The sequence below is a fragment of the Dipodomys merriami genome, unplaced genomic scaffold (genome assembly GCF_024711535.1).
Source record: "Dipodomys merriami isolate MVZ:Mamm:240054 unplaced genomic scaffold, mDipMer1.0.p SCAF_9, whole genome shotgun sequence".
Lineage (NCBI taxonomy): Eukaryota > Metazoa > Chordata > Mammalia > Rodentia > Heteromyidae > Dipodomys > Dipodomys merriami.
The window spans coordinates 43,470,846-43,495,342 of record NW_027206512.1 but is presented as its reverse complement, the minus strand read 5'-3'; the positions used below and the strand labels follow the sequence as shown (position 1 = coordinate 43,495,342).

The following is a 24,497-nucleotide window of genomic DNA, read 5'->3' as shown; positions in this document are numbered from 1 at the left end:
CAGCCTGGGCATGAAAGTCTTTGAGACTCTTATCTCCAATAAAGCACTAGAAAACCGGAAGTAGCACTGTGGCTCAAGGGGTAGAGCACTCGCCTTGAGCTGAAGAGCGCAGGGATAGCGCCCAAGCCCAGAGTTCAGGCCCTACCACCGACAAAAAGAAAAAAAAAAAAAAAAGATTTTCACAGTAATTTGGGGCATCTATAATAGACAAAAGACAATGCCAAAAGATAATAGCTCTGATGTTCCTTCCCTTAGTTACTGGGATCTGGGAGTGGCTGGCTCAACCACGGGAAGCACCTCAGTGTATGTTACCACAACTCGCCAAGGCCCTCAGAGAATGATCTAACAAACTCCACCATTGTCCCAACAGGTAGATTCACTGCAGATTCTATTTTTATCAAATAGAAGATCTGGAGATCTACTAACAGCTAGAGCTGGAGGCGTGTGTCTGCTTAAGAGTGAAACATTGCTTCTTCTATATTATTCCCTCAGAAAAAGCCATCAATCGCACAGACAAAGCCTCTGACCTAGTACACCAGGGCAACACTACAATAGATGATGGCATTTCTCAAGGATATCTCCTGAAAGGGCTGTGCTCACTTATCACTGTGTAGGCTCTTGTTCATTTTCCTCAGCTTTGGACCAAGTCTGCTGGGACTCCATATGGATTTAACCAGGCATCAAATCATGTTCATTTAGGGACAATTCCTCCTCCTACAGGATTTCAACCTGTGCCCAAAGTGCCTAAAGCTTTCCTAGATGACATATCAGTCATCCAGGATAACAGTGTAGACACTGGGTAACTTGGCCAGTCCCTCACGTAGCCTCCCAGTATCGCATTCATCCCACCAGCCAGAACCTAGCTCCTCCTCCACATTTACAATCAACCACATACATGCTTCATGGACACCATGATGTTTTTTTCCTTTCTCACACAAGCCTAACATTCCCTTTATTCCTAAGGTCAGAAACTACCACACCTCAGATACCAATTGGTGATACCATCATAGAAAGAAAATTTCAGTAGATGGCTACTAGGGGCAACAAGAAATAAATTGCTAAGCCATATGATAAGATAAAGGTTATCTGTGGCTAGTCTGATAACTTAGTCAATAAATACTAATCAATTTAAAATGAGTACAGGAACAGAATTCACTTGGGTAAGACATGTCTGTAAGTTTGCAAATTGATTCTCTTTACTTCACTTCAAATGATAAATATATACTATTATCACATGTGCTCACCTGGGACCAGGTTTTCTTGGTTCTGGTCCTCAGATTAGGACTTTTTTTCATTTCATTTCATTTTTCTTTTTTTTTTTTTGTTGCCAGTTCTGGGGCTTGAACTCAAGGCCTGTGTGATGTCCTTGAATTACTTTTTCACGGCTACAATCCACAGTGCCTTGTCCGGCTTTTTCAGTAATAGATTGGAGATAAGAGTCTCACGGACTGGGGGGGGGAGGATGGGAAGGGATGGGAAGGGGAAACAAAGGAGGAGGCTACAATGCTTGATAAGAAATGTACTCATTATCTTGCCCATGTAATAGTAACCCCTCTGTACAGTATTTTCACAATAAAAAGAAAAAAAAAAAGAAAAAAAAAAGGGTCTCACAGATTTTTCCTGCTATGCTGGCTTTGAACTATGAGCCTTAGATCTCAGCTTCCTGAGTAGCTAGGATTATAGGCATGAGCCACCAGCACCCAGGTTTATTAGGACTTTATTTGAATTTATTTATTCAGTGATTTGAAATGATATGCATGACCAGATGATTATATGGTGGACAAGGAAACAATCAAAATTCAATTGGACTTCTCCTTATTAAACAATGTTGTAACTTAATAGCAAATTGAACAGTAAGAGATTTGTTTCATTTTCTGGGTGCCAATGCTGGGATTTGAACTCAAGACCTGGCTGCTGTCCCTGAGATTCTTTTGCCCAAAGCTAGTGTTCTTGGGCCACATCTCCACTTCTGGACTTTTTGGAGATGAGAATCTCATAGACTTACTGCCTGGACTGGTTTTAAACCGTGATCCTTAGACTCAGCTGCCTGAGTAGCTAGGATTACATGTGTGAGCCACCTGTGCCTGGCCAGTAAGTTTTTTGTTTTTTGTTTGCCAATCCTAGGGTTTGAACTCAGGGCTTGGGAACTGTCTCTCAGCTTCTTTTGCTAAAAGCTAACACTCTACCATTTGAGTCACAGGGCCACTTTTGGCTTTTTCTGTTTATGTAGTACTAAGGAATTGAACCCAAAGCCTCAGGCATGCAAGGCAAGCACTCTACCACTAAGCCACATTCCCAGCTCCTCAGTAAGTTTTATATACATATAAATGCATCAAAATTCACACAGTAAGGAAAACTACTTACAGAAATAAATACGAGATCAGCTTCTTTGATGGCTTCATCAATATTCGTAGAAAAAAATAGATTTTTTCCTCGACAGGATTCTACTACTTCTTTTAATCCTGGCTAGAAAGAAAAAGGGAAAAGATTTTTTCATACAGCTTACCAGTCATATGAGATAATCTAATTAATGTTTGTTAAAAGTAAAGGATCTTCAACGCAATTCCTATTAAAATCCCAATGACGTACATCTCTGAAATACAGAAAACAGTCCAAAAATTCATATGGAACAACAAAAGACCTAGAATAGCCAAAACAATTCTAGGGGATAAAGACAATATGGGAGGGCTATCCATGCCGAACTTCAAACTCTACTACAGAGCTATAATAACAAAGACAGCATGGTACTGGCACAAAAACAGACCCGAAGACCAATGGAACAGAATAGAAGATCCAGAAATAAATCCACAGGCCTACAGCCAGCTGATATTCGACAAAGGAGCCAAAGACATACAATGGAAGAAACACAGCCTCTTCAACCGCTGGTGCTGGGAAAACTGGGCAGCCACATGCAGAAAACTAAAAGTGGACCCCAGCCTATCACCATGTACCAACATCAACTCAAAATGGATTAAAGACCTTAACATTAAACCTGAATCTCTGAAACTACTGCAGGACAGAGTAGGAGAGACACTTGAACTAATAGGCACAGGAAGGAACTTCCTGAACAGAGTCCCAGGGTCACAACAAATTGGAGAGAGACTCGACAAATGGGACTACCTTAAAATAAAAAGCTTCTGCACAGATAAAGCTATTGCAACCAAGCTAGAAAGACAACCAACTAATTGGGAAAAAATATTTACCAGCAATATATCAGACAAGGGGTTAACATCCTGTATATACAGGGAACTCAAGAAACTAATCCCTCCCAAACCCAACAAACCAATTACTAAATGGGCAAGGGAACTAAAGAGGGACTTCTCAAATGAAGAAATAAAAATGGCAAAGAAACACATGAGGAAATGTTCATCATCCCTGGTGGTGAAGGAAATGCAAATAAAGACAACACTGAGATACCACCTTACCCCAGTCAGAATGTCCCACATCCACAAATCAGCCAACGACAAATGCTGGAGGGGATGTGGAGAACGAGGAACGCTATTACACTGCTGGTGGGAATGTACATTCATACAACCACTTTGGAAAGCAGTCTGGAGGGTCCTTAGAAAGCTAAAGATTGACCTCCCTTACGACCCAGTCATACCACTTCTAGGCATCTACCCTGAACAACAGGAACCAATATACAAGGACACGTGCACCTCCATGTTTATTGCAGCACTGTTCGCAATAGCTAGGATATGGAAACAACCTAGATGCCCCACCACAGATGAATGGATCCAAAAATTGTGGTATCTATACACAATGGAATACTATGCAGCCATTAGAAATGACAAAATAATGGCATTTGCAGGGAAATGGATGGAGCTAGAAGGAATCATGTTGAGCGAGGTAAGCCAAGAACGAAGAGACAAACAGTACATGGTCTCCCTGATAAGTGGATGATGAATCCAAAATGTTAGGTGATATGACAAAACTAACAGGACTTAAGAAACAAAGAACTCCCACTCATCTGGTTGAACCACTACTAAATATCCCCATGCTGCTGATCACATATATGGTATATAACATATGAGCACCGTTATATATTACAGACTGTGATAGACAATTTGCTCCAGGAAAGTTAGAATGAACTTGTGACTTTAAATGAGCATCATTATTCCACAATACTGTGAATTTCCGGAAATTAAGTAATCACTTAATCACAATCAAAAAAAAAAAAAAAAAAAAAGAACCTTGGGGAAGGGAGGGAGGGAGGGGATGGTAGGGGGAAAACAATGGAGGGGGTAACAATGTTCAAGAGGAAGTGGAAGTGTACTCATTGCCTCACTCATGTAACCGTAACCCTCTGTATAGTATCTTTACAATAAAAAAAAAAAATAAGTAAAAAATATAAATAAATAAAAAGCCAGAAAAAAAAAAAAAAAAAAGTAAAGGATCATCTCAGGTGTGTTAGCACATATGTGTAACCCAACATTTGGAAGGTATCCTGCCGGGGCTGGTTTTGAACCGTGATCCTCAGCTCTCAGCCTCCTGAGTAGCTAGGATTACAGGTGTGAACCACCAGCACCCAGCTATCCCTGAGTTTTTTAGCTCAAGGTTAAGCACTCTACCACTTAAGCCACACGTCCACTTCCAACTTTTAGTGGTTAGAGATAGGAGTCTCATGAACTTTCCTGCCTAGAATGGTTTCAAATTGTGAACCTCACTCAACCTTAGCCTTCTGCGTAGCTAGGATTACAGGCATGAGCCACCAGTGCTTGGTAATGATTATTCAATAAATATGGTAATATCAAAATAAGAGTCAGGAGAGAGAGTTGTTTGCAGTGCTAGGGATCAAATAAATCTAGAGCCTGAGAGATGCTGCTCTAGTAGCACACCAACAAATAATTTTAATTGTTAAATCTTAACAATACTACTACACTATTTCTGTAATAAGTAAAAGAATACCACATTAAATCAGGGCTTTTCTTACTCATTTCTTTTCCAAATTACCGCCACATTGAACCCAACCATCAAACATTAGCTGGCCTATTTTTGAACAGTTATGGGCTGGGAATGTGGCTTAGTGATAGAATACTTCCCTAGCATTCATGAGGCCCTGGGTTCGATTCCTCAGCACCACATAAGCAAAAAAAGACAAAAGCTAGAAGTGGCGCTGTAGCTCAAGTGGTAGAGTGCTGGCCTTGAGCTGAAGAGCTGAGGGATAGCGCCTAGGCCCAGAGTTCAGGTCCCACGACCGGACCCCCTTCCCCCACCCAAAAAAAAAAAGAGTTTCACAGACTTTCCTTCTCGGGCTGGCTTTGAACTGCAAGCCTGAGATCTCAGCCTCCTGAGTACTAGGATTACAGGCGTGAGCCACAGGTGCCTGGCTGAGCTTTTTGCTTGTTAAAGGAGACACAAAAGTCTCATGAGGGACTGGGAAGGTGGCTCGGTGGTAGAGTACTTGCCTTGCATGCATGAGACCCTGGGTTTGATTCCTCTGTCCCTGAGCTCTTCAGCTCAAGGTTACCACTTGAGCCACAGTGCCACTTCTGACTTTTTCTGCTTATGTGGTGCTGAGGAATCTAACCCAAAGTTCAAGCCCCACAACTGACAAAAGAAAAAAAAAAGAAAATCCCGCATAATCTCACTGAATTAAAAACCATTATTAATTTTCTTGTGTATGCCAGTACTGGGGCTTAAACTGAAGAGCCTCACACTCTTGCTTAGCTTTTTCCCTCAAGGCTGGTACTTTACCACTTGAAACTTCTTCCAGTTTTTATTTTTTTTAATGTTTTTATTGTAAAAATACTGTACAGAGGGATTAGTTACGTGAGCAAGGTAATGAGTCCATTTCCTATCAAGCATTGTTGCCTCCTCCTTTGTTTTCCCCTTATCATCCCTTCCCTCCCACCTCCACAACTACACTCCCCCCCCCCCCACTCCCTCACCCCAGGTTTTTTTTTTTTTTGGTCTGGTCATGGGGCCTGAACTCTGGGCCTGGGCGCTGTCCCTCAGCTCTTCAGCTCAAGGCTAGCGCGCTACCACTTGAGCCACAGCACCACTTCTGGCTTTTTTCTTTTTGCTTATGTGGTGCTGAGGAATGGAACCCAGGGCCTCATGCATGCAAGGCAAGCGCTCTACCACTGAGCCACTTTCCCAGCCCCTTGTTTTTGTTTTTTTTTTAGGGGCTTGAACTCGGCCTGGGTGCTGTCCTTGAGCTCTTCTGCTCAAGGCTAGCACTCTACCACTTGGACCACATCACCACTTCTGGCTTTTTCTGTTTATGTGGTACTAAGGAATCGAACCCATGTCTTCATGCAAGCACTATACCCTAAGCCACATTCCCAGCCCCCTCTTTAAGACCTTTAAGGATGAAATGTGTTTCAGTCCTGTGGTGGCCCCAAACAGATGACTATGGATTAGTTCATCGTTTCTGAGTTGTGGCCCAACTGGAATAAGGGTTTGGGGAGCCTGTGTAAGGGAGCTGTGTGCCATTTCTGGTTTTCTGGTGGTTAACTGGAGATGAGTATGATAGACTTTCCTGCACTGGCTAGCTTTGAATCATGATGCTGAGATTTCAGCCTCCTAAGTAATGAGGATTACAGGCCTGAGCTACCAGCCCCCAGCCTACTTCTAGTTTTTTATGTTTAACTAGAGATAAGAATCCTTCAGATATATCTCAGGCTGTCTTCAAACCTCAATCCTCAGTTCTTAGCCTCCTGGGTAGCTAGGATTACAGGTGTGAGCTACCAGCTCCCAGCCTACTTCTAGTTTTTTATGTTTAACTAGATAAGAATCCTTCAGATATGTCTGTTCTGGCTGTCTGCTAACCTCAGACCTCAAGATTTCAGCCTCCTGAGCAGTTAGGATTACAAGCAGGAGACACTGGTACCTGGCTATTAATTTTCTAATGTTGAGAATCATTTATTTCTGTACATACTTGACATTTTTTAAATGTTCTAACATTATTTACATCTGCAATGCAGGGGAGGGCCTAGAATATTCTAGTCATGTGCTCTATCACTGAGCTATACCCTCAACCAATGTCAACAACATTTTGTATCTTGATTTTTTTCATCAAATTTCTTATCAGTTGTAGCCGTAGTTGTTCATGGTAATAGTACATATGTTTAACAAAGATAAAACAAAGAATAACAACCAGGAGTAGTCTGATGTATTTACCTCATAAATAGGAAGAGTTGGAGAGTTCCATGCATTGATTCTTGATTCATTAACATCAACAACTGTTACCCTGATTTCGGGGCACATATGGGCAATGACACTGCATGTGGGTCCTCCAACGTAGCCCGCACCAATGCAACAGATCTTCTTAATTTCAAACATGACTAAACTAGAGTGGAGACAGGAAGAATGAAGTGTTAGCATTAAAACGCAAAGTTGAAGAAATCACATCACACATTCATCATACTTTACAAATGTTGCCAAAGTGACAGTATATCTGGAAAGATTTCCTACATTCACTCATAGAAATTACGGAAATGGTGATTAAAAAATAACATTCCAATGGGATAGCCTAACTTGTTCTCTCTCTGCTAGCCTGAAACAGACGGAAAAAATTATAGTAACTGATATTACTGGCAGAGAATTACAAGGATTATAATGACGTAATACCTAGAAAGTCAAGAAGGAAAATACAGTCTTAGTTTAATAAACTAGGACAACTTCAATCTCTGATGGAAAGTTCCAGTGTAAATTTACAAACCAGTACAATTCTTGTTTAAAGTTTGGTGTATATAGGTAAGTTTTCGATAGGTTTAAACTGTGATAAATATTAAGAGTAGTTCCTTGAGCCAGGCATAAGTGGCTCAGGCCTAGAATCCTAGCTACTCAAAAGGCTGAGATGCAGGAATATGGATTGAAGCCAGCCTGGGCAGGAAAAGTCCATGAAACTCTTATCTCCAATTAACCACAAAAAACTGGAAATGGAGCTGTGGTTCAAGTGGTAGAATTCTAGCCTTGAGCAAAAGATGAGGGAACAGTACTCAAGTCCTTTGTTCAAGCCCTAATACTGGCAGAAGCAGAAGAAAGGCGAAGGAAGAAGAAAGAAGCAGCAGCAGGAGCAGCATTGGTGGCTCACGCCTGTAAGCCCATGCAGGAAAGTTCCTGAGACTTTTATTTCCAATTAACCACCCGAAAACCAGAAGTGGAGCTGTGGTTCAAAGTGGCAGAGCACTAACCTTGAGCAAAAGAATTTAGGGACAGTGCCAGGCCCCAGGTGAAAGGAAGAGTAATTCCACAGTCCAGAACTGGCCTCTGAGATTGGACTTTCTGCTGTGGTTTGAATGTATATTCTAAGAGCAGGAGGCATGGCACAACTCAAGTGGTAAAGTCCCTGCCTAGGGAGCTCAAGGCCTTGAGTTCAAATTCCACTACTATTCCCTCCAAAAAAAGAATGTTTACCCCAAAACAGGGAGCTCAAGGCCTTGAGTTCAAATTCCACTACTATTCCCTCCAAAAAAAGAATGTTTACCCCAAAACATGTGCTAGAAACTTAATTCCTAAAGGTGGAGAATTTGGGGCCTTAACAGAAATTCTTTTTTTTTTTAAATTTAATTTTATTTTATTGTGAAAATACTGTACAGAGGGGTTACAATTACATGGGCAAGATAATGAGTCCAGGGCTGGGAAGGTGGCTCAGTGGTAGAGCACTTGTCTTGCATGCATGAGGCCCTGGGTTTGATTCCTCAGCTACATATAAGCAGGAAAAAAAAGCTGAAAGTGGCGCTGTAGCTCAAGTGGTAGAGCGCTAGTCTTGAGCTGAAGAGCTGAGGGACAGCGCCCAGGCCCAGAGTTCAGGCCCCACAACAACCGGGCCCAACAAAAAAAAAAAAAAAAAAAAAAAAAGATAATGAGTACATTTCTTATCAAGCATTGTTGCCTCCTCCTTTGTTTCTTTCTGGAGTGTTCTACCTGTGTGTACAGATTAATGCCTATTCTAAGAGCTTAAAGATTCAAGTTTGCTTTATTTCTCTTTGCCCTCCCTCTAGGGAATGACATAGCAAAAAAGGCCCTTGCCAACGTCAGCCTTTCTATCTGGGATCTGCCAATCTCTAGAACCAAGAAATTCCTGTTACATCTCAGGAATTGTTCTACAATAGAAAACAGACTTAAGTGTCCTCTATATGCTTAGCTTAGCTTCAGCAGATTTCTTTTAGGTATAGAGCAATCTTAAATTTCATTTCAACATTAATTTTTAAAAAAAGGAGACAAAGAGAGAGTAAAGGTTTCTGTAGTTACCAAAAATTTCACATAGATTTTCACTTTAAGTTCTTCAAAATCATTTGTGAACTACTTTACTTGTGGCAACCATTTATCTTTATTTCTGTTCCTCTACTTTTCCATTCTACCCCTTCCACTTTCAGGCTTCAGATGCCCTACACATAGGGAAAAAGAAAACTGTACAGGTAGAAAAAGACTACAGTGGGGTCAGGTGCTGGTGATACATGCCTGTAATCCTAACTACTCAGGAGGCTGAGATCTGAGGATCATAGTTCAAAGCCAGCCCAGGCAGATTAGTCCCTGTGAGACTCTATTTTTTTTTGTCAGTTGTGCCTGGGTGTGCTGTCCCTCAGCTCTTCAGCTCAAGGCTAGTGCTCTACCACTTGAGCCACAGCGCCACTTCCGGCTTTTTCTGTTTATGTGGTGCTGAGGAATCAAACCCAGGGCCTCATGCATGCAAGGCAAGCACTCTACCATTGAGCCACCTTCCCAGCAGCCCTGGGAGACTGTTATCTCCCAATCAACCACTCAAAAACCAGAAGTGGCACCGTGGCTCAAGCCCTAGCCTGGAGCACAAAGAGGCTCAGGGACAATGCCCAGGCCCTAAGTTCAAGCCCCACAACCAACAAAAGAAAAGAAAAAAAAAAGAAAGACTACAGGAAAAAGAGTGAGAGGAGGGGTGAAATTGTTCAAAAGGAAATATACATTTTACCTGACTTAAGTAACTGTAAACCTTCTTTATATCACCTTAAACTACTAGTAAATTTTTTTTTTGGTTGGTGGTGGGGCTTGAACTCTGCGCCTGAGAGCTGTCCCTGCACTCTTCAGCTCAAGGTGAGCATGCTACTACTTGAGCCACTGTGCCACTTCTGGTTTTTTGATGGTTAATTGGAGATAAGAGTCTCTTGGACTTTCCAGCCCAGGCTAGCTTTGAACTGTGATCCTCAGATCTCAGCCTCCTGAGAAGCTAGGATTACAGGCATGAGCCACTGGTGCGTGGCTATTAATAAAAATTTTTAAGAGTATATGTTTTGTTTGTTTTGTTGTGTTTTTTTTTGGGGGGGGGGTCCGGTTGTGGGGCCTGAACTCTGGGCCTGGGCGCTGTCCCTCAGCTCTTCAGCTCAAGGCTAGCGCTCTACCACTTGAGTCACAGCGCCACTTCCAGGTTTTTCTTTTTTGCTTATGTGGTGCTGAGGAATCGAACCCAGGGCCTCAGGCATGCAAGGCAAGCGCTCTACCACTGAGGCAACTTCCCAGCCCAAGAGTAGATGTTTTTTTTAAAAAGACTATATTACAAGTACTAAGTGGCTAACAGAGGAACTGTCTGAGAAGTTCACACCTATGTGATCCCTGAATAAGCTTATCAGTAATCACTGTAGCTGTCCCCACCTTTACAGGAGGGAAGATTGGCATCTGGCTTAAGAAAAATTGTTTCTACTAGTTCTAGGAACACACACACACACACACACACACACACACACACACACACACACAGCTGGTTGCTGACTGCACACACACACACACACACACACACACACACACACACACACACACACACACACACACACACACACACACACACACAGCTGGTTGCTGACTGCTCACCTGTAATCATAACTACCAGGAGGTTGAGATCTAAGGATCACATGTGAATGAAGCCAGCAGGGAAAGTCCTTGACACTCATATCTCCAATTAACCACCAAAAAGCCGGAAGCAGAGCTGTGGTTCAAGTGGTAGAGTGCTAGCCTTGAGCACAAAAGCTCAGGAACAGCACCTTAGTTCAAGCCCAGGACTGACACACACAAACAAGAGAGTCTATCAAGTCTGATAGACAGGCCTGATGGAGCAGACCTGTAATCTCAACTCTGGGAAGGCTGACACAGGAGAATTGTGAGTTCCAGGCCAGCAGAAGTTACATAGTGAGTTCTACCATGAAACTGTCTCAAAATAGCAAAAACAACCTGTAACAACTCCGTTAAGAAAGGCTCTGCTAACATTCATGGAATAAACATAGATCCAATGTCTACTTGCAGAAACTCCTGGGCTTAAGGAGTTCACAATTTAAAAAGATGGATCAAGGTTGTTATCCACTGCTGTTCACAAGTATATTCTCAACACCTCGAATGAGGGCCCTTCCACAGGTATTAGTTAAATGAGTAACTCTTCATTTTTTTTTTGGGGGGGGGTCCAGTCGTGGGGCCTGAACTCTGGGCCTGGGCACTGTCCCTCAGCTCTTCAGCTCAAGGCTAGCGCTCTACCACTGAGCCACAGTGCCACTTCTGGCTTTTTTCTTTTGCTTACGTGGTGCTGAGGAATCGAACCCAGGGCCTCATGCATGCAAGGCAAGCGCTCTACTACTGAGCCATCTTCCCAGCCTATGAGTAACTCTTCATAAGGCCAATTTGCAGAGTTCTGTTTAAGTAGTTTAGTTCACATGGCTGATCACAGAATTATTATTATTATTATTATTATTATTATTGTCGGTCATGGGGCCTGAAGTCTGGGCCTAGGTGCTGTCCCTCAGCTCTTCAGCTCAAGGTTAGTGCTCTACCACTTGAGCCACAGCGCCACTTCCAGTTTTTTCTGCTTAAGTGGTGCTGAGAAATTGAACCCAAGGCCTCATGCATGCAAGGCAGCATTCTATCACTGAGTCATCTTCCTAACCACTGATCATAGCATTTTAAAGCAAGCAATCTGAGTGCTATCATTTTCATTCCCTTTCCTTTAGCTCCCTAAAGAATTTGAGCATGTTTCCCCAGAATCTTCTTATCCACCTTGAGTGTGAGACCAGATTTCAGCTTCCCTTGCATACAGCAGCCAGCACAGTGCACTGATGGCAGGTGGACCTGTACTGCAGAACTGGATGCGTTTTAGGACTTCCTTTTGGGTTCCTTCCTTGGTATTTTATACAAAATGTGGCCTGAAGATCAAAGTACTGAAGTAGGTGCTTGCACTGACCATGCAAAACCAAATAAGCAGTTCATGTGGAAGTTTCAACAAGAAATTTGAAGATGTGGCTTAAACATCCACAACAGATGTTTTCTGAGTCAATTTTCTATTTCTACTTTCATATATTTATTTGGGGTTTTGTTGTTGTTGTTTGTACGTAACTTGGGGCTTGAACTCAGGGCCTAGGCACTGTTTCTGAGCTTCTTTTGCTCAAGGCTAGCATTCTACCACCTGAGCCACAGCTTTACTTTTGGCATTTCTGGTAGTTTGGTGGAGATAAGTGGCTCATACTTTCCTGCCCAGGCTAGCTTTGAACTTTGATCCTCAGATCTCAGCTCCTGAGTAGTTAGGATTATAAGCATGGGCCATTGATGCCTAGCTTCTTTTATGTTTTTTTTTTTTTTCCAGTCATGGGTCTTGAACTCAGGGCCTGGGCACTGTCCCTGAACTTCTTTTGCTCAAGGCTAGCGTTCTACCACTTGAGCCACAGCGCCACTTCTGGCTTTTTCTGCTTATGTGGTGCTGAGGAATCAAATCCAGGGCCTCATGCATACAAGGCAAGCACTCTACCACTGAGCCACCTTCCCCGATTCCATTAAACTCTTATCTCCAATTAACCAGCAAAAAGCCAGAAATGAAGGCAGTGGTTCAAGTGGTAGAGTGTCAGCCTTGGGCAAAAAGCTAAGGAGCAGTGCCAAGGCCCTGAGTTCAAGCCCTATTAACTGCCCAAAAATAAATAAAGCAATGAACTATCAATAGGGGAGAAAGAAATACATGGCTGGAGATGTAGTTCAATGGATAGAACACCAGTGTAAACTTTTGGGTTGAGTCCCTAGCATAAAGAAAAAGGGAGAGGGGGCTGAGAAAGTGGCTCAGTGGTAGAGTGCTTGCCTTGTGTGCATGAGACCCTGAGTTCAATTCCTCAGCACCACATAAGCAGAAAAAGCAGGAAGTGGCGCTGTGGCTCAAGTGGTAGAACGTTAACCTTGGGCTGAAGAGCTGAGGGATAGCGCCCAGGCCCAGAGTTCAGGACCCAGGACTGGCAAGAAGAGAAAGAGAGAGAGACAGACAGACAGACAGACAGAGACAGACAGAGACAGAGAGAGACAGAGAGACAGACACAGAGACAGACAGAAACAGAGAGAGAGAGAGAGAGAGAGAGAGGGAGAGGAGAAGAGGGGGAGGAAAGAGGGGGATAAGGGGAAAAGAGAGCTTGCACAAATGCACAGTGAAAGAAAACCAAGGTTAGGTTGTCTAGCACTTAAGACCAGATGCTGGGAAGTCAAAAACACATCTCAGAGCGGACAGTCAACTCTTTCATTTTACATCTCCAGAACCCTTCTGAAGAAACACCACATTACTGTTCTTTTTCATAGGGGATTTGAAGAAACTCAAAGGCTCACTGTGTCTCTGAGGTTAGCGGACAGACAGCCACTCCTCTATATCCATGAGCAGCTCCCTACCACTGAACCCCTATTCTACATAATTGAACCCCACTAAACCTGTATTCTACATATCGGAATACCCAACCCTACTTAATCATCTGATGAGTAGAACCTACAATTTTTCAAGATCTCACACAAACATGGTCTCCAAAAGCCTCCAAGGAAGTCTTTTCCTGACCTAAGGTGAACAGATCTCTGGGGTAGTGGCCCACGGCGAACTGGTGGGCAGCACACACGGCAGAGTTAGGATTTTATCCTCACACTAAGAGGGGAGGCCAGAGAAAAGCGGGGCCCTCCCCCACGCCCCCTCAAGAGCAGATCTAACCCCACACAAAAGACCAGGGCCCCGAGACCCAGGGAGGTCCCGTGGAAAGGATCGCTTCCTTCCATGGGCATGCGCTTTCCGAAACAGAGGGGAGATGTCATTGATCTCTCGAAGTGCTGTGGTGAAATGGGAAAAAGGCTTCGTCTCGATGTTAAGGCCGAGGCAGCCCCCTCTCCAGGGCAGCCCTGATGCCTCCAGGGGTCGAGGCGGTGAGCCCGGGCGGCGCGCGCTGCCCGCCGCTGCCTGCACACCCCGCCTGGGCGGCCCGGGTGCGGCGCTTACCCGCTTTTCAGCCCCGACGCGACCCCGGACAGCGTTTTCCTCCCGACCGTGCTGCAGCAGCTTCTGCAACCGCACCCGCGCTGGGCTCCGCAGGATGGGCCAGGACCCACGTACCTCGCTCAGGCTGCCAAAGGCCGCACCCCGAGCCCCAGGCCCGCGCTCGTATTTAAAGGCTCTTGCCCGAGAAGGCGGAGGCTTCATTCCCCTGCAGCCAGGCCCTCCAGGACTCTGCTCCCAGCCCCACCTCCCGCAATACGAGGCCCGGGGCAGGCCCCGGTCGGCTCCGAGGCTGAGGGGCGTGGCCTCACGGGGGCATGGCCTCGGGGTGGAGCCACGCCCATAATCGAGCGGGGCGAATCCGCTGCGGCCACCGCGGAGGCTCCGCCCCTTCCGCGAATGGCGCTGGGCGGTACCGCGTGGGTCCGCTAGGCCCTGGAAAGGGGAGGGAGATGGCAGCGCTTGGAGTGGGCCGGGGCCACTTCCAGGGTGCCGGGCAGCGGAGGGACTGGGCCTCGTCGCGATGCTCTGGCTCCTTCCCTGCCACGTTGTCCTGGCAGGTCGTCGGTGCAGAGACGTGCCGCCCACCGCTGGAGTCAGGGGTGCTGGGTGCTGGGCGGGCTGCGCGCCGAGAGGACCGGAAGGTCCCGCCCCCGTTCCGGTCCCGCAGCAGCCTGGGGCGCCGTGCACTCTAGACGCGGCGCGGTAGTCCGGGCGCCGGCCCACTCCGCCCCCGCTCTGCAGGCCCCGCCCGCCACGCCCAGCGGCCGAGGGTTAGTCACGTCCCGCCGCGCCCGGGCCCCGGCCGAAGGCGCCTTCCCTGCGGTCCGGAGAATGGCGCGGTCTACCCCGGCCTTAGTAGGACACCCGCATCTTCTGGGCGTGTTTTCCTGAACTCTCCCCGCCAAATTGAGGATATAGAATATCTGTGCAGGGAGTATGCAACATATACATGTATGGGGACGAATGAAAATGACACGTAGCGCCTGACCACGTTCAGGGTGAATAACAGTTGTGTTTCTTTTTGAGGTCATCATAGGTCTCCAGTCTTACGAGGGAAAAAGCCAAGCACAGTCACAGCTTTTTTATTTCCCCCATTAAGTTAATGACATCAAGTGACATAATCTGTATTTGAGGTCAAGTCGTTTTTAGTCATGCATTCCTTAACGATGTGGATGTGTTTTGAGAAACATATGAACATCATCGAACTTATTTGCCCTAAACTGCCTACCTAAAACATCAGTGGAGAATGAATGAATCATAGGACCACCATTTAAGGTGAGGGCAGTCCCCGACCAAAATTAGGAGGAAAGTGAGTAGGAATTTGCAAATACACACTAAATTACCATATGGAATACTGTTTTCCTAATAAGATCATAATTCAACTTTAAGAAAACTTGAATGATAATGTAATATACTTGCTGAGGATTGTAGAAAATGTGATAAACCTGGGTACTGGTGGCTCAAGGCCTTGATCCTAGCTATTCAGGAGGCTGAGATCTGAGAGTCAAGATTCAAAGCCAGCCTAGGCAGATAAATTGGTAAGTTCCATTTAACCAACAAAAAGCTGGACGTGGAGTTGTGGCTCAAGGTAGAGCTCCAGCCTTGAGCAGAAAAAGCTAAGCAAGAGTACAAGACCCTGAGTTCAAGATCTCACACACATACACACACAATTCATAAACATGGCTATCTTATGTTCATGCCTGTCTACCAAGTGGACAGGAACTTGCCCTACTGCCTTCCCTTTAACTGTTCTTTTTGTTGTTGGTGGTGGATGTGGGGCTTGAGCTCAAGGCCTTCGTGCTGTCTCTGAGCTCTTTTGCTCAAGGCTAATGCTCAACCACTTTGAACCACAAGGTCACTCTGTTTTTTTTGGTGATTAATTGAAGAGTCCCATAGACTTTCTTGCCCAGGCTGGCTTCCAATTGTAATCTTCAGATCTCCCTCTTCTGATATTTGGCCACTAGAGCCTGGCCAATTTTTTTGTTTTTGTTGGTCGTGGGGCTTGAACTCTGGGCTTGAGCGCCATCCCTCAGCTCTTCAGCTCAAGGCAAGCACTCTACTGGAGCACTCTACCACTTGAGCCACAGCGCCACTTCCAGTTTTTTAGTGGTTTGAGATAAGAGTCTCATGGACTTTCCTGCCCGGGCTGGCTTTGAACTACAATCCTCAGATCTGAGCCTCCTGAACAGCTAGGATTACAGGCGTGAGACACCAGCACCTGGCAAATTGTTTCTTTAGGTATAGGCACAACCCAAAGTTTCCATGCTTTTGCTCAAGATGCTACCCAAAATCACATCAGCTCAATCCTGTTTCTCTACCTGGTCACTACAGAAAAACTCCACTATCATACCTTCCTGAACACCTTAGCAAGAAGATAATGATCTACCAACCTCCATTCTATTCTCTGTCTTTCTCTTCCATATGAGCACATGCAGTACATGAAATGCCAGGTTTTAGTGAAGGGAATTTAAACAGTACTGTTGGCTTACCCTCTAATCCTAGCTACTCAGGAAGCTGAGATCTGAGGATGGCAGTTAGAAGCCAGCAGGGCAGAAAAGTCCATGTGGTGCTTATTTCCAAAAAAAAGCTGGAAGTACAGGTGTGGTTCCATTGGTAGAGTGCTAGACTTGAAAATAAAAGCTCAGTGACAGGGACTGGAAAGGTGGCTCAGTGGTAGAGTGCTTGCCTTGCATGCCTGAGGCCCTGGATTCAATTCCTCAGTACCACATAAGAAAAAAGCCGGAAATGGCGCTGTGGCTCAAGTGGTAGAGCACTAGCCTTGAGCTGAAGAGCTGAGGTGAGGGACAGTGCCCAGGCCCAGAGTTCAGGCCCCATGACCGGACCCAAAAAAAAAAAGCTTAGTGACAGCACTCGCCTTGAGTTTAACTGGACACACACACACACACACACACACACGCACGCACACACGCACTCACGCAAAAAGCCATACAAAAAAAAATTAAAGAGTTGATATAGAGGATCTTGTAGCAATGCTGAATGATGACCTACGAATCTTGGGCTTCTTGTAAATGGTGATATAAATGGGTATGGAATATGGCAAGCTTAATCATGACATTTCTAAGGCTGATTATTATAGTGAAGTCTTTGTTCCCCTAATTCATATCCTACTTGCTATTATTTCTCTGCGCACACTCATAAAAACTCCTCTCCAAAGTTACTTGTACTGTCTCTCCTTCCTTATTCCCAATACTAACAATTCCTATTTCACCTGGATTTTCATCTGTACTAACCCATTTAGGATTTTCAATGTATCTTTCTGGCCAATATTCAATTCTTTGTCCTAATGATTTCTTAACAGGAATGTGACACAATCCTCCTCCTTCATTTTGCTACTCAGGGACAGGATACTATCCTTTAAAACTTTTTCACTCAAAGATGGCACTCTAACATTTGAGCCACAGCTCCACTTTTGGCTTTTGGTAGTTATTTGGAGATGACAGTCTCCAAGACTTTTCTGTTCAGGCTGGCTTTGAACAATGTTCCCCAGATCTCAGCCTCCTGGGTGGTAAGGATCAGTCCTAGCATGCAGCTCTCATTACTTATTTGCTCAAATTTGTCTTTAGATTCTATCATGGAACCATTTCATGAGCCCACTGCCTTTTGGATTGCTTTTTGCATACACTCCATACACTCAGAGAAAAAGCAAATGTTCATTTTTGTGTGCTCTCAGGTTAGAGCTGCTCTGGGGTAACAAAGATGCTCAAGTAAACACTACCAGGCAACATCTTACTTGGCCTCTGTATAAGAAGAAAAGACATGTAACTTCAACCTAATTTCTTAGAAGTCTTCAGGGTATTTCCTTCCAAATACTAGCACCATACTGCTATCATATAAATATTTTTCTTATTTATTGTTTAACTGTCCCTCTTAGGAATGCCTTTTGTTAGGGGTAAGATGTCTTACATAGAAATTTTAACAGGGCACATTATAACATTTTACTAAGCAAAAGATGCTTCTTTTCCCACAAAAGCCAAGAAGAGAGCACAAGTGTTACTAACATTTTCTATTTATTAAGAAAAAGTGCATAGTACAAGCCCTTTATCCCAATCCAATTACTCAGTAAAAGATTAACATTAACCTTGGATGGCACAGACATGATTTGTTTGGCATGATTTAAGACATTTAAAAACAGCAATTTACATTTACTACATCACATGACCACTTTTATTTTTAACAAAGTAATCATCAGACATAACAAATACATAAGATTTTTCATTGGGAAATATTAGACTAATCCTACTATTGCAGCAACAAACTTTTACCCATCAACTGTAAACTCATTTCTCCTCCTTCAAAATCGTTTTGTGTCTTAAACTGAGTGGGTCAAAATTTAATTTATAGTATTGGACTTTCATTTAGAATGCTAGATTTCCAAGTTTCTTTGAAATATGAGGAAACTAATGAACACCAATCACATCAGAAAACACTAAATGTAACCATGGAACAGCTATGTTGGACTTGCTGACCATCAAATAGTGCTTAGATACATGATCAAATCTTTTCTTACAAACAGTTCCCATGTTAACCTTTTCCATATAAAACAAAACTACTGTTACTCTGTATAAAAGAACATTAAGTGACTAAAACAAACTCAATGGAATGTTTAAGACTCTCAAAATGAAAAAAAATGTAAGCTCTCTTTTATTTAGAATATTTTAAAAGGATCAAAGCCATGGTTCAAGTGAAGGTTGTTTACAAGCCTAGTAATGATATAAGAATGTGCTCAGTTAAAAGGCCACATGTAGATGCTTGAAGAATTAAATAGAATATAAATGACTAGTTACCTTAATTTTCTGTGCAGTACACTTTATATTTTCAGAAATGCAGGGAAATTTGGTTCTTTTTTTTCTGTTGTGGGGCTTGAACTCTGGGCCTGGGCGTTGTCCCTCGGCATTTCAGTTTAAGGCTAGCACTCTGCCACTTGAGCCACCACACCACTTCCACTTTCTAGTGGTTTATTGCAGATACGAGTCTCACCACAGACTTTCTTGCCCAGGCTGGCTTGGAACCGTGATCCTCAGATCTCAGTGTCCTGAGTAGCTTAGGACTAAAGGTGTGAGCCACTGGCAACTGGCTGTAGGGAAATTTTACAAGCAAAAAAACCAAGAGTAAACCAAGCATCAGTGGCTTACACCTGCAATCCTAGCTTCTAAGAAGGCTGAGATCTGAGGACCCTGGATTGAAACCAGCCTCGAGGAAGGAAAGTCTGTGAGACTCTGACCATTTTTTAAAAAGCTCAGGGACAGCACCTAGGCTGACAGGCCCCAAAATGCAAACCAAAAAAATAAAAAAGGGTAAATACTTCACAAAGAACCTCTAATACAAGCTTAGTAGAAGTTTCATATAAGGCAAATATATTAAGATGTAATGTCAAATATGTGACAGAAATGAACTAGGTCAGTGTGGTGGCACATGCCTATAATCCTAGCACTAGGAGGGCTAAGACAGGAGGATCAGAAGCATGAGGCTAGCCTGGGCTACATAGTAAGTCTCTGTCTAAAAAGAAAAACAAAGAGCTAGAAACAAGAATTTAAAATTTTAGGTCTCTAAGACTAGACATTCTGTGGCCAGAATATGGATCCTTTCTTTTCTTTTTCTTTTTTGCAGTGCTGGTGATGGAACCCAGGGCCTTACACATGCTAGGCAAGTGATCTAGCATTGAGCCATATCCTCAGCCTCAGACACTTCTTCAGTAAATGCCAATTCTCAATTATTTGTGAGCACAGATACAGTGCATACATGAGCATTTCTGCCAGGGACTGGTATTCTACCTAGGTAGAGAGCAAACTATTAGGATATGTGCACAGATTTCCAAGTTCAAGTAGCAGGGCAGGAAAAGGAATGCTACAGGGATTTAGCTCCATCTAATCCATTCCAGTGTTATTCTTTTTTTTGGGGGGGGGGGTGGGGTCCGGTTGTGGGGCCTGAACTCTGGGCCTGGGCGCTGTCTCTCAGCTCTTCAGCTCAAGGCTAGCGCTCTACCACTTGAGCCACAGTGCCACTTCCAGCTATTTTCTTTTGGCTTATGTGGTGCTAAGGAATCGAACCCAGGGCCTCATGCATGCAAGACAAGCGTTCTACCACTGAGCCACCTTCCCAGCCCCTGTTATTCTTTAAAGAATTGTTTTCTCCTCCATCCTCAGGAGGAGTGAGGGCTCTAAGGCTAGTGTTTGGAACTTACTACCTAACCTAGGCCATCCTTGAATTCTGGATCCTCCTGCCCCCACCAACCGAGCACTAGGAGGTTTCTTGTAGTCAGAGTCTTGAGCCCTTATATGCAGCTTCTCCTTTAAATTCTTCACCAGCTACAGAGGCAGAGGTCTTCCAAGTGGACCACAACAAGAAAAACCTCTACTACATGGTATTTATTTGTTTAGGATTTAACTTACCTGTGTTATATTACCTCTTTATTAGTACAATTAAGAGTTGGGTATATAATTTCAAGAAACTGAACACCAAGTTGAGATACACAGAAGAATTCAGGCAGTCAGTATTGGATTATGTAATGAAATGATGTCCTTTAACAATGTTATGGCCTCTGATGTAATCATCATAAAGGAGACAGTCACTCTATTGGGACAGAGACTGTTGAACAGTACAGTGATATAAGGTTTAGTTAATTCACACAAATAATTTTGCAGATCTACATATTAAAAGCCTAGACTGCCTGAGCAGAAAATCCTTATATTGGCAGCAAAGAATGTTCTAGCCCCCCATAAATATTCTCTGGTTACTTGCTAGAGAAAAAATTCTGTAGTTTTGAACTGAGCAAAATAATGCAATCTGTTCCTTTTTTATACATTTCAAGATTTCTCTTATATCAGTGTTCCTTCCCACCCTGGTACATCCCCATTACCCAAAAGAAATGAGAAGTGACAAAAAAAGATTTCTGATTGTTTCTCGTGGGTCCCTTGGAATAAACCAATAGTTCATTTTTTTTAACATAACAGAAGGCTCAAAATTTTTCTTCAAATAATGTGAACAACAAGGCATTCAAATGTAAGTAACTCAGCAGTTTCCAATATAGATGTAAAATGGTTTCATTCTAAAGAAAGAAGTGTTAGAACAGAGCTTCCTGAGAGGTACATTTAAAAAATAAATGATCGCTTAAATTATTACTGGATAGATTATACCTGGCCAAGGCAAAAAGAGTGAATTTGTCCTCATTTCAGGAACCTTATAAGGTTAGTCTCTAGTGGCTTCCAAGCATCATATAACGGACTGTAAGTCAACCACCACATTGAGGAAATCATGTTTGTTTATTCTGAACATCAGACATTTTTATTAGGAGTAGAAAATTAGTAAACAACCATTTCACTTCCCTATTCTAGCCACTTAAGTCAGCCATAATGAGTGACCCAGATTTCAGCTGGAGCTTGTAAAATGCTCCAAGAGTTGCCACCCACAAATCACCTATCAAGGCAAATGCAAATGCAATGTGGTTCTAATTGTCTTCCATAATCCCAAATAACATGACTTTATAAATGCCTTCTGAAAAAAAAAGTAAACCTATCAAAACTCTCTAAATAGTAAATGTGAAATCTCAAATTTCCTTCAATTATGTCAAAAATCACCACAAAAATTACAATCACAATTACAAACAGAATGAATGGAATATTTAAATTTAGGACAACCAAAAAAGCCCCATGTAACTTTTTTTTAATATAATTATTTACTCAAATATACTGTAAATAGGAATGGTGATAACACAGGAAGCAAAAGTTTGCAAGTAAAGTTTCTAGAAGCTCATGAAAACAATACCATCCCAAATTGCAGGTGCAAAAGGAAAAACAGTTCTAATGGGGTTAAGAGTACTCTGGTGGTCTTGTTCATTTGGTCGTGCAAATTGTTTTGCTTCCCATATCACAAAATTAGTCCACAGGAGGAGCTGGTGGATCTTGTCCCTGGCATTTAAAAAAAAAAAAAAAAAGGAGAGAGAGACCTCAAGTCAATCTAACAAATAAAATAACTGGGAAGAAATTCCACTCCCTAAACTTACTTGGATTTTTCATATGTTTGGGTTTTTTTGTTGGTCATGGGGCTTGAACTCTGGGCCCTGAGTGCTGTCCCTAAGCTCTTCAGCTCAAGGAGAGTGCTCTACCATTTAAGCTACAGGGCCACTTCTGTTTTTTTTCTGATGGTTCATTGGATATAAGAATCTCGTGGACTTTTCTGCCCAGGCTGGCTTTGAACTGTGATCCTCAGATCTCAGCCTCAGTAACTAGGATTACAGGCGTGAGCTACTGACACCAAGCCTCATGTTTTTATATAAGGGATAAGTATGTGAACAATGGTTTTGCAACATTTTTTCTCATTGCACCCTGTGGCATAGAAGAAAAGAGAAATTGTGTAACAGTGATGTGACTGTCCCCACCAGCTGTTAACGGTTTCATTCCTTTGGCTGAGGTGACTGGGTTAGTGAACAGCACACAGAGAACAGCCTGGATCTGTTTCTTTCTCACTATAGAAAAGTCAGTGAGAGCCTGGCGCCGGTGGCTCACGCCTGTAATCCTAGCTACTCAGGAGGCTGAGATCTGAGGATCACAGTTCAAAGCCTTCAAAGCCAGCCAGGGCAGGAAAGTCCATGAGACTCTTATCTCCAATGAACCACCAGAAAACTGGAAGTGGCACTGTGGCTCAAGCGGTAGAGTTCTCACCTTGAGCTGAAGAGCACAGGAACAGCGCCCAGGCCTAGAGTTCCAGCCCCATGACCGACAAAAAAAAAAAGGAAGAAAAAAAAAAAAAAAGAAAAGTCAGTGAGGAGCCAGGTGTTTGAAGCCAGCATGGGCTGTAAAACTCATATCTAATTAACCACTAGAAAACTGGAAGTGGCTCTGTGGCTCAAAGTGGTAGAGCAGTAGCCTTGAACTCAAAGGTTTAGGCAGTGGGGATAGGAAGGTGGCTCAGTGGTAGAGTGTTTGCTTTACATGCATGAGGCCCTGGGTTCGATTCCTCAGCACCACATAAGCAAAAAAAAAAAAAAAAAAGGCCAGAAGTGGCGTTGTAGCTCAAGTGGTAGAGCACTAGCCTTGAGCTGAAGAGCTGAGGGACAGCGCCCAGGCCCAGAGTTCAGGTCCACGACTGGACACCCCCTCAAAAAACAAAAAAGCTTAGGCAGTGCCCACACTCTAAGTTCAAGCCCATTGTCTGACAAAAAAAAAAAAAAAGAAGAAGAAACAAAGAAAGTCAAAGAAAGGGAAGAGAAGAAAGAAAGGGGAGAAAGCAAAGTCAGTGAGGAAGCATATGGCTCAGCTACTTCTGGCAGCCATTTGAAGACCAAGGAGGAAGCCCATTTTGGAATGAAGCTGATGGAACAAAGAAAGTTGGAGTTTTGATAATACAGCTAATAGTTTGTTGTATTGTTTTGTCTCAGACAATTTTTTTTGGGGGGGGGGGTTAGTCTTGGAGCTTGCTGAACTCAGGGGCATGGGTACAGCTGACCCTGAGCTTTTCTGCTCAAGGTTAATGCGCTACCACTTGGAGCCACAGATCTATTTCTGGTTTTCTGGTGATTAATTTTGTGGTGGAGGTAAGAGTCTCCCAGGCTTTCCTGCCCAAGCTGGCTTCAAGTTGAAATCCTAAAGTCTCAGCCTCCTGAGCAGCTAGGATTACAGGTATGAGCAACCAGCAGCCAGCTCTGAGACAATCTTGCTATATAGCTCAACCTAGCCTCAAAATCTATGATCCTTATACCTTTGCCTCCAAGTACTGGGACTACAGGTATGTGCCACTGTCTCCTTTGACACTGTTAGAACTGTCTAACCTTGTGAAGGCTAAAATGCTTGTGACTTTAGCTAAGTATCACTATCCCATAATATTGTGAAGTTCATATAATCACTTAATAAAGAAACTTTTAAACCGGGCCCTGGTGGCCCAGGCTTGTAATCCTAGCTGAGGAGGCTGAGATCTGAGGATCAGTTCAAAGCCAGCCAGGGCAGGAAAGTCCATGAGACACTTATCTCCAATAAACCACTAGAAAATCGACAAAAAAAAAAAAAAAGGATATTTCTTTTTTTGGGGTCCGGTTGTGGGGCCTGAACTCTGGGCCTGGGCGCTGTCCCTCAGCTCTTCAGCTCAAGGCTAGCACTCTACCACTTGAGCCACAGCGCCACTTCCGGCTTTTTTTCTTTTTGCTTATGTGGTGCTGAGGAATTGAACCCAGGGCCTCAGGCATGCAAGGCAAGCGCTCTACCACTGAGCCACCTTCCCAGCCCCAAAAAGGATATTTTTTAAAAAGTCTAATAACGACTGATGTGTGAAACCAATAAGGCTTTTTTTTTTTTTTTTTTTT

The 24,497-nt window shown here is 43.5% G+C and overlaps 2 protein-coding genes across 4 annotated transcripts in view; both read right to left on the bottom strand.

Annotated features, from left to right (window-relative positions):
* Positions 1–14,446, bottom strand: part of Ugdh (UDP-glucose 6-dehydrogenase) — a 29,606-nt gene extending 15,160 nt beyond the window's left edge. The window contains exons 1-3 of one of the 2 annotated variants that reach the window (XM_070013204.1): positions 14,186–14,446; positions 7,126–7,294; positions 2,365–2,466 (exon numbers count right to left, since the gene is read on the bottom strand). In XM_070013204.1, the coding sequence (XP_069869305.1) occupies positions 2,365–2,466; positions 7,126–7,287 (264 nt within the window). In that variant the 5' untranslated portion in view covers positions 7,288–7,294; positions 14,186–14,446. The remainder of the gene's footprint in view (positions 1–2,364; positions 2,467–7,125; positions 7,295–14,185) is intronic. The other variant, XM_070013205.1, reaches the window with a different exon arrangement.
* A 5,661-nt stretch (positions 14,447–20,107) lies between these two features.
* Positions 20,108–24,497, bottom strand: part of Smim14 (small integral membrane protein 14) — a 51,638-nt gene continuing 47,248 nt past the window's right edge. For both annotated transcript variants that reach the window (XM_070012474.1, XM_070012473.1), the window contains exon 5: positions 20,108–22,110. In XM_070012474.1, coding sequence (XP_069868575.1) covers positions 22,078–22,110 — 33 coding nt within the window. In that variant the 3' untranslated portion in view covers positions 20,108–22,077. The remainder of the gene's footprint in view (positions 22,111–24,497) is intronic.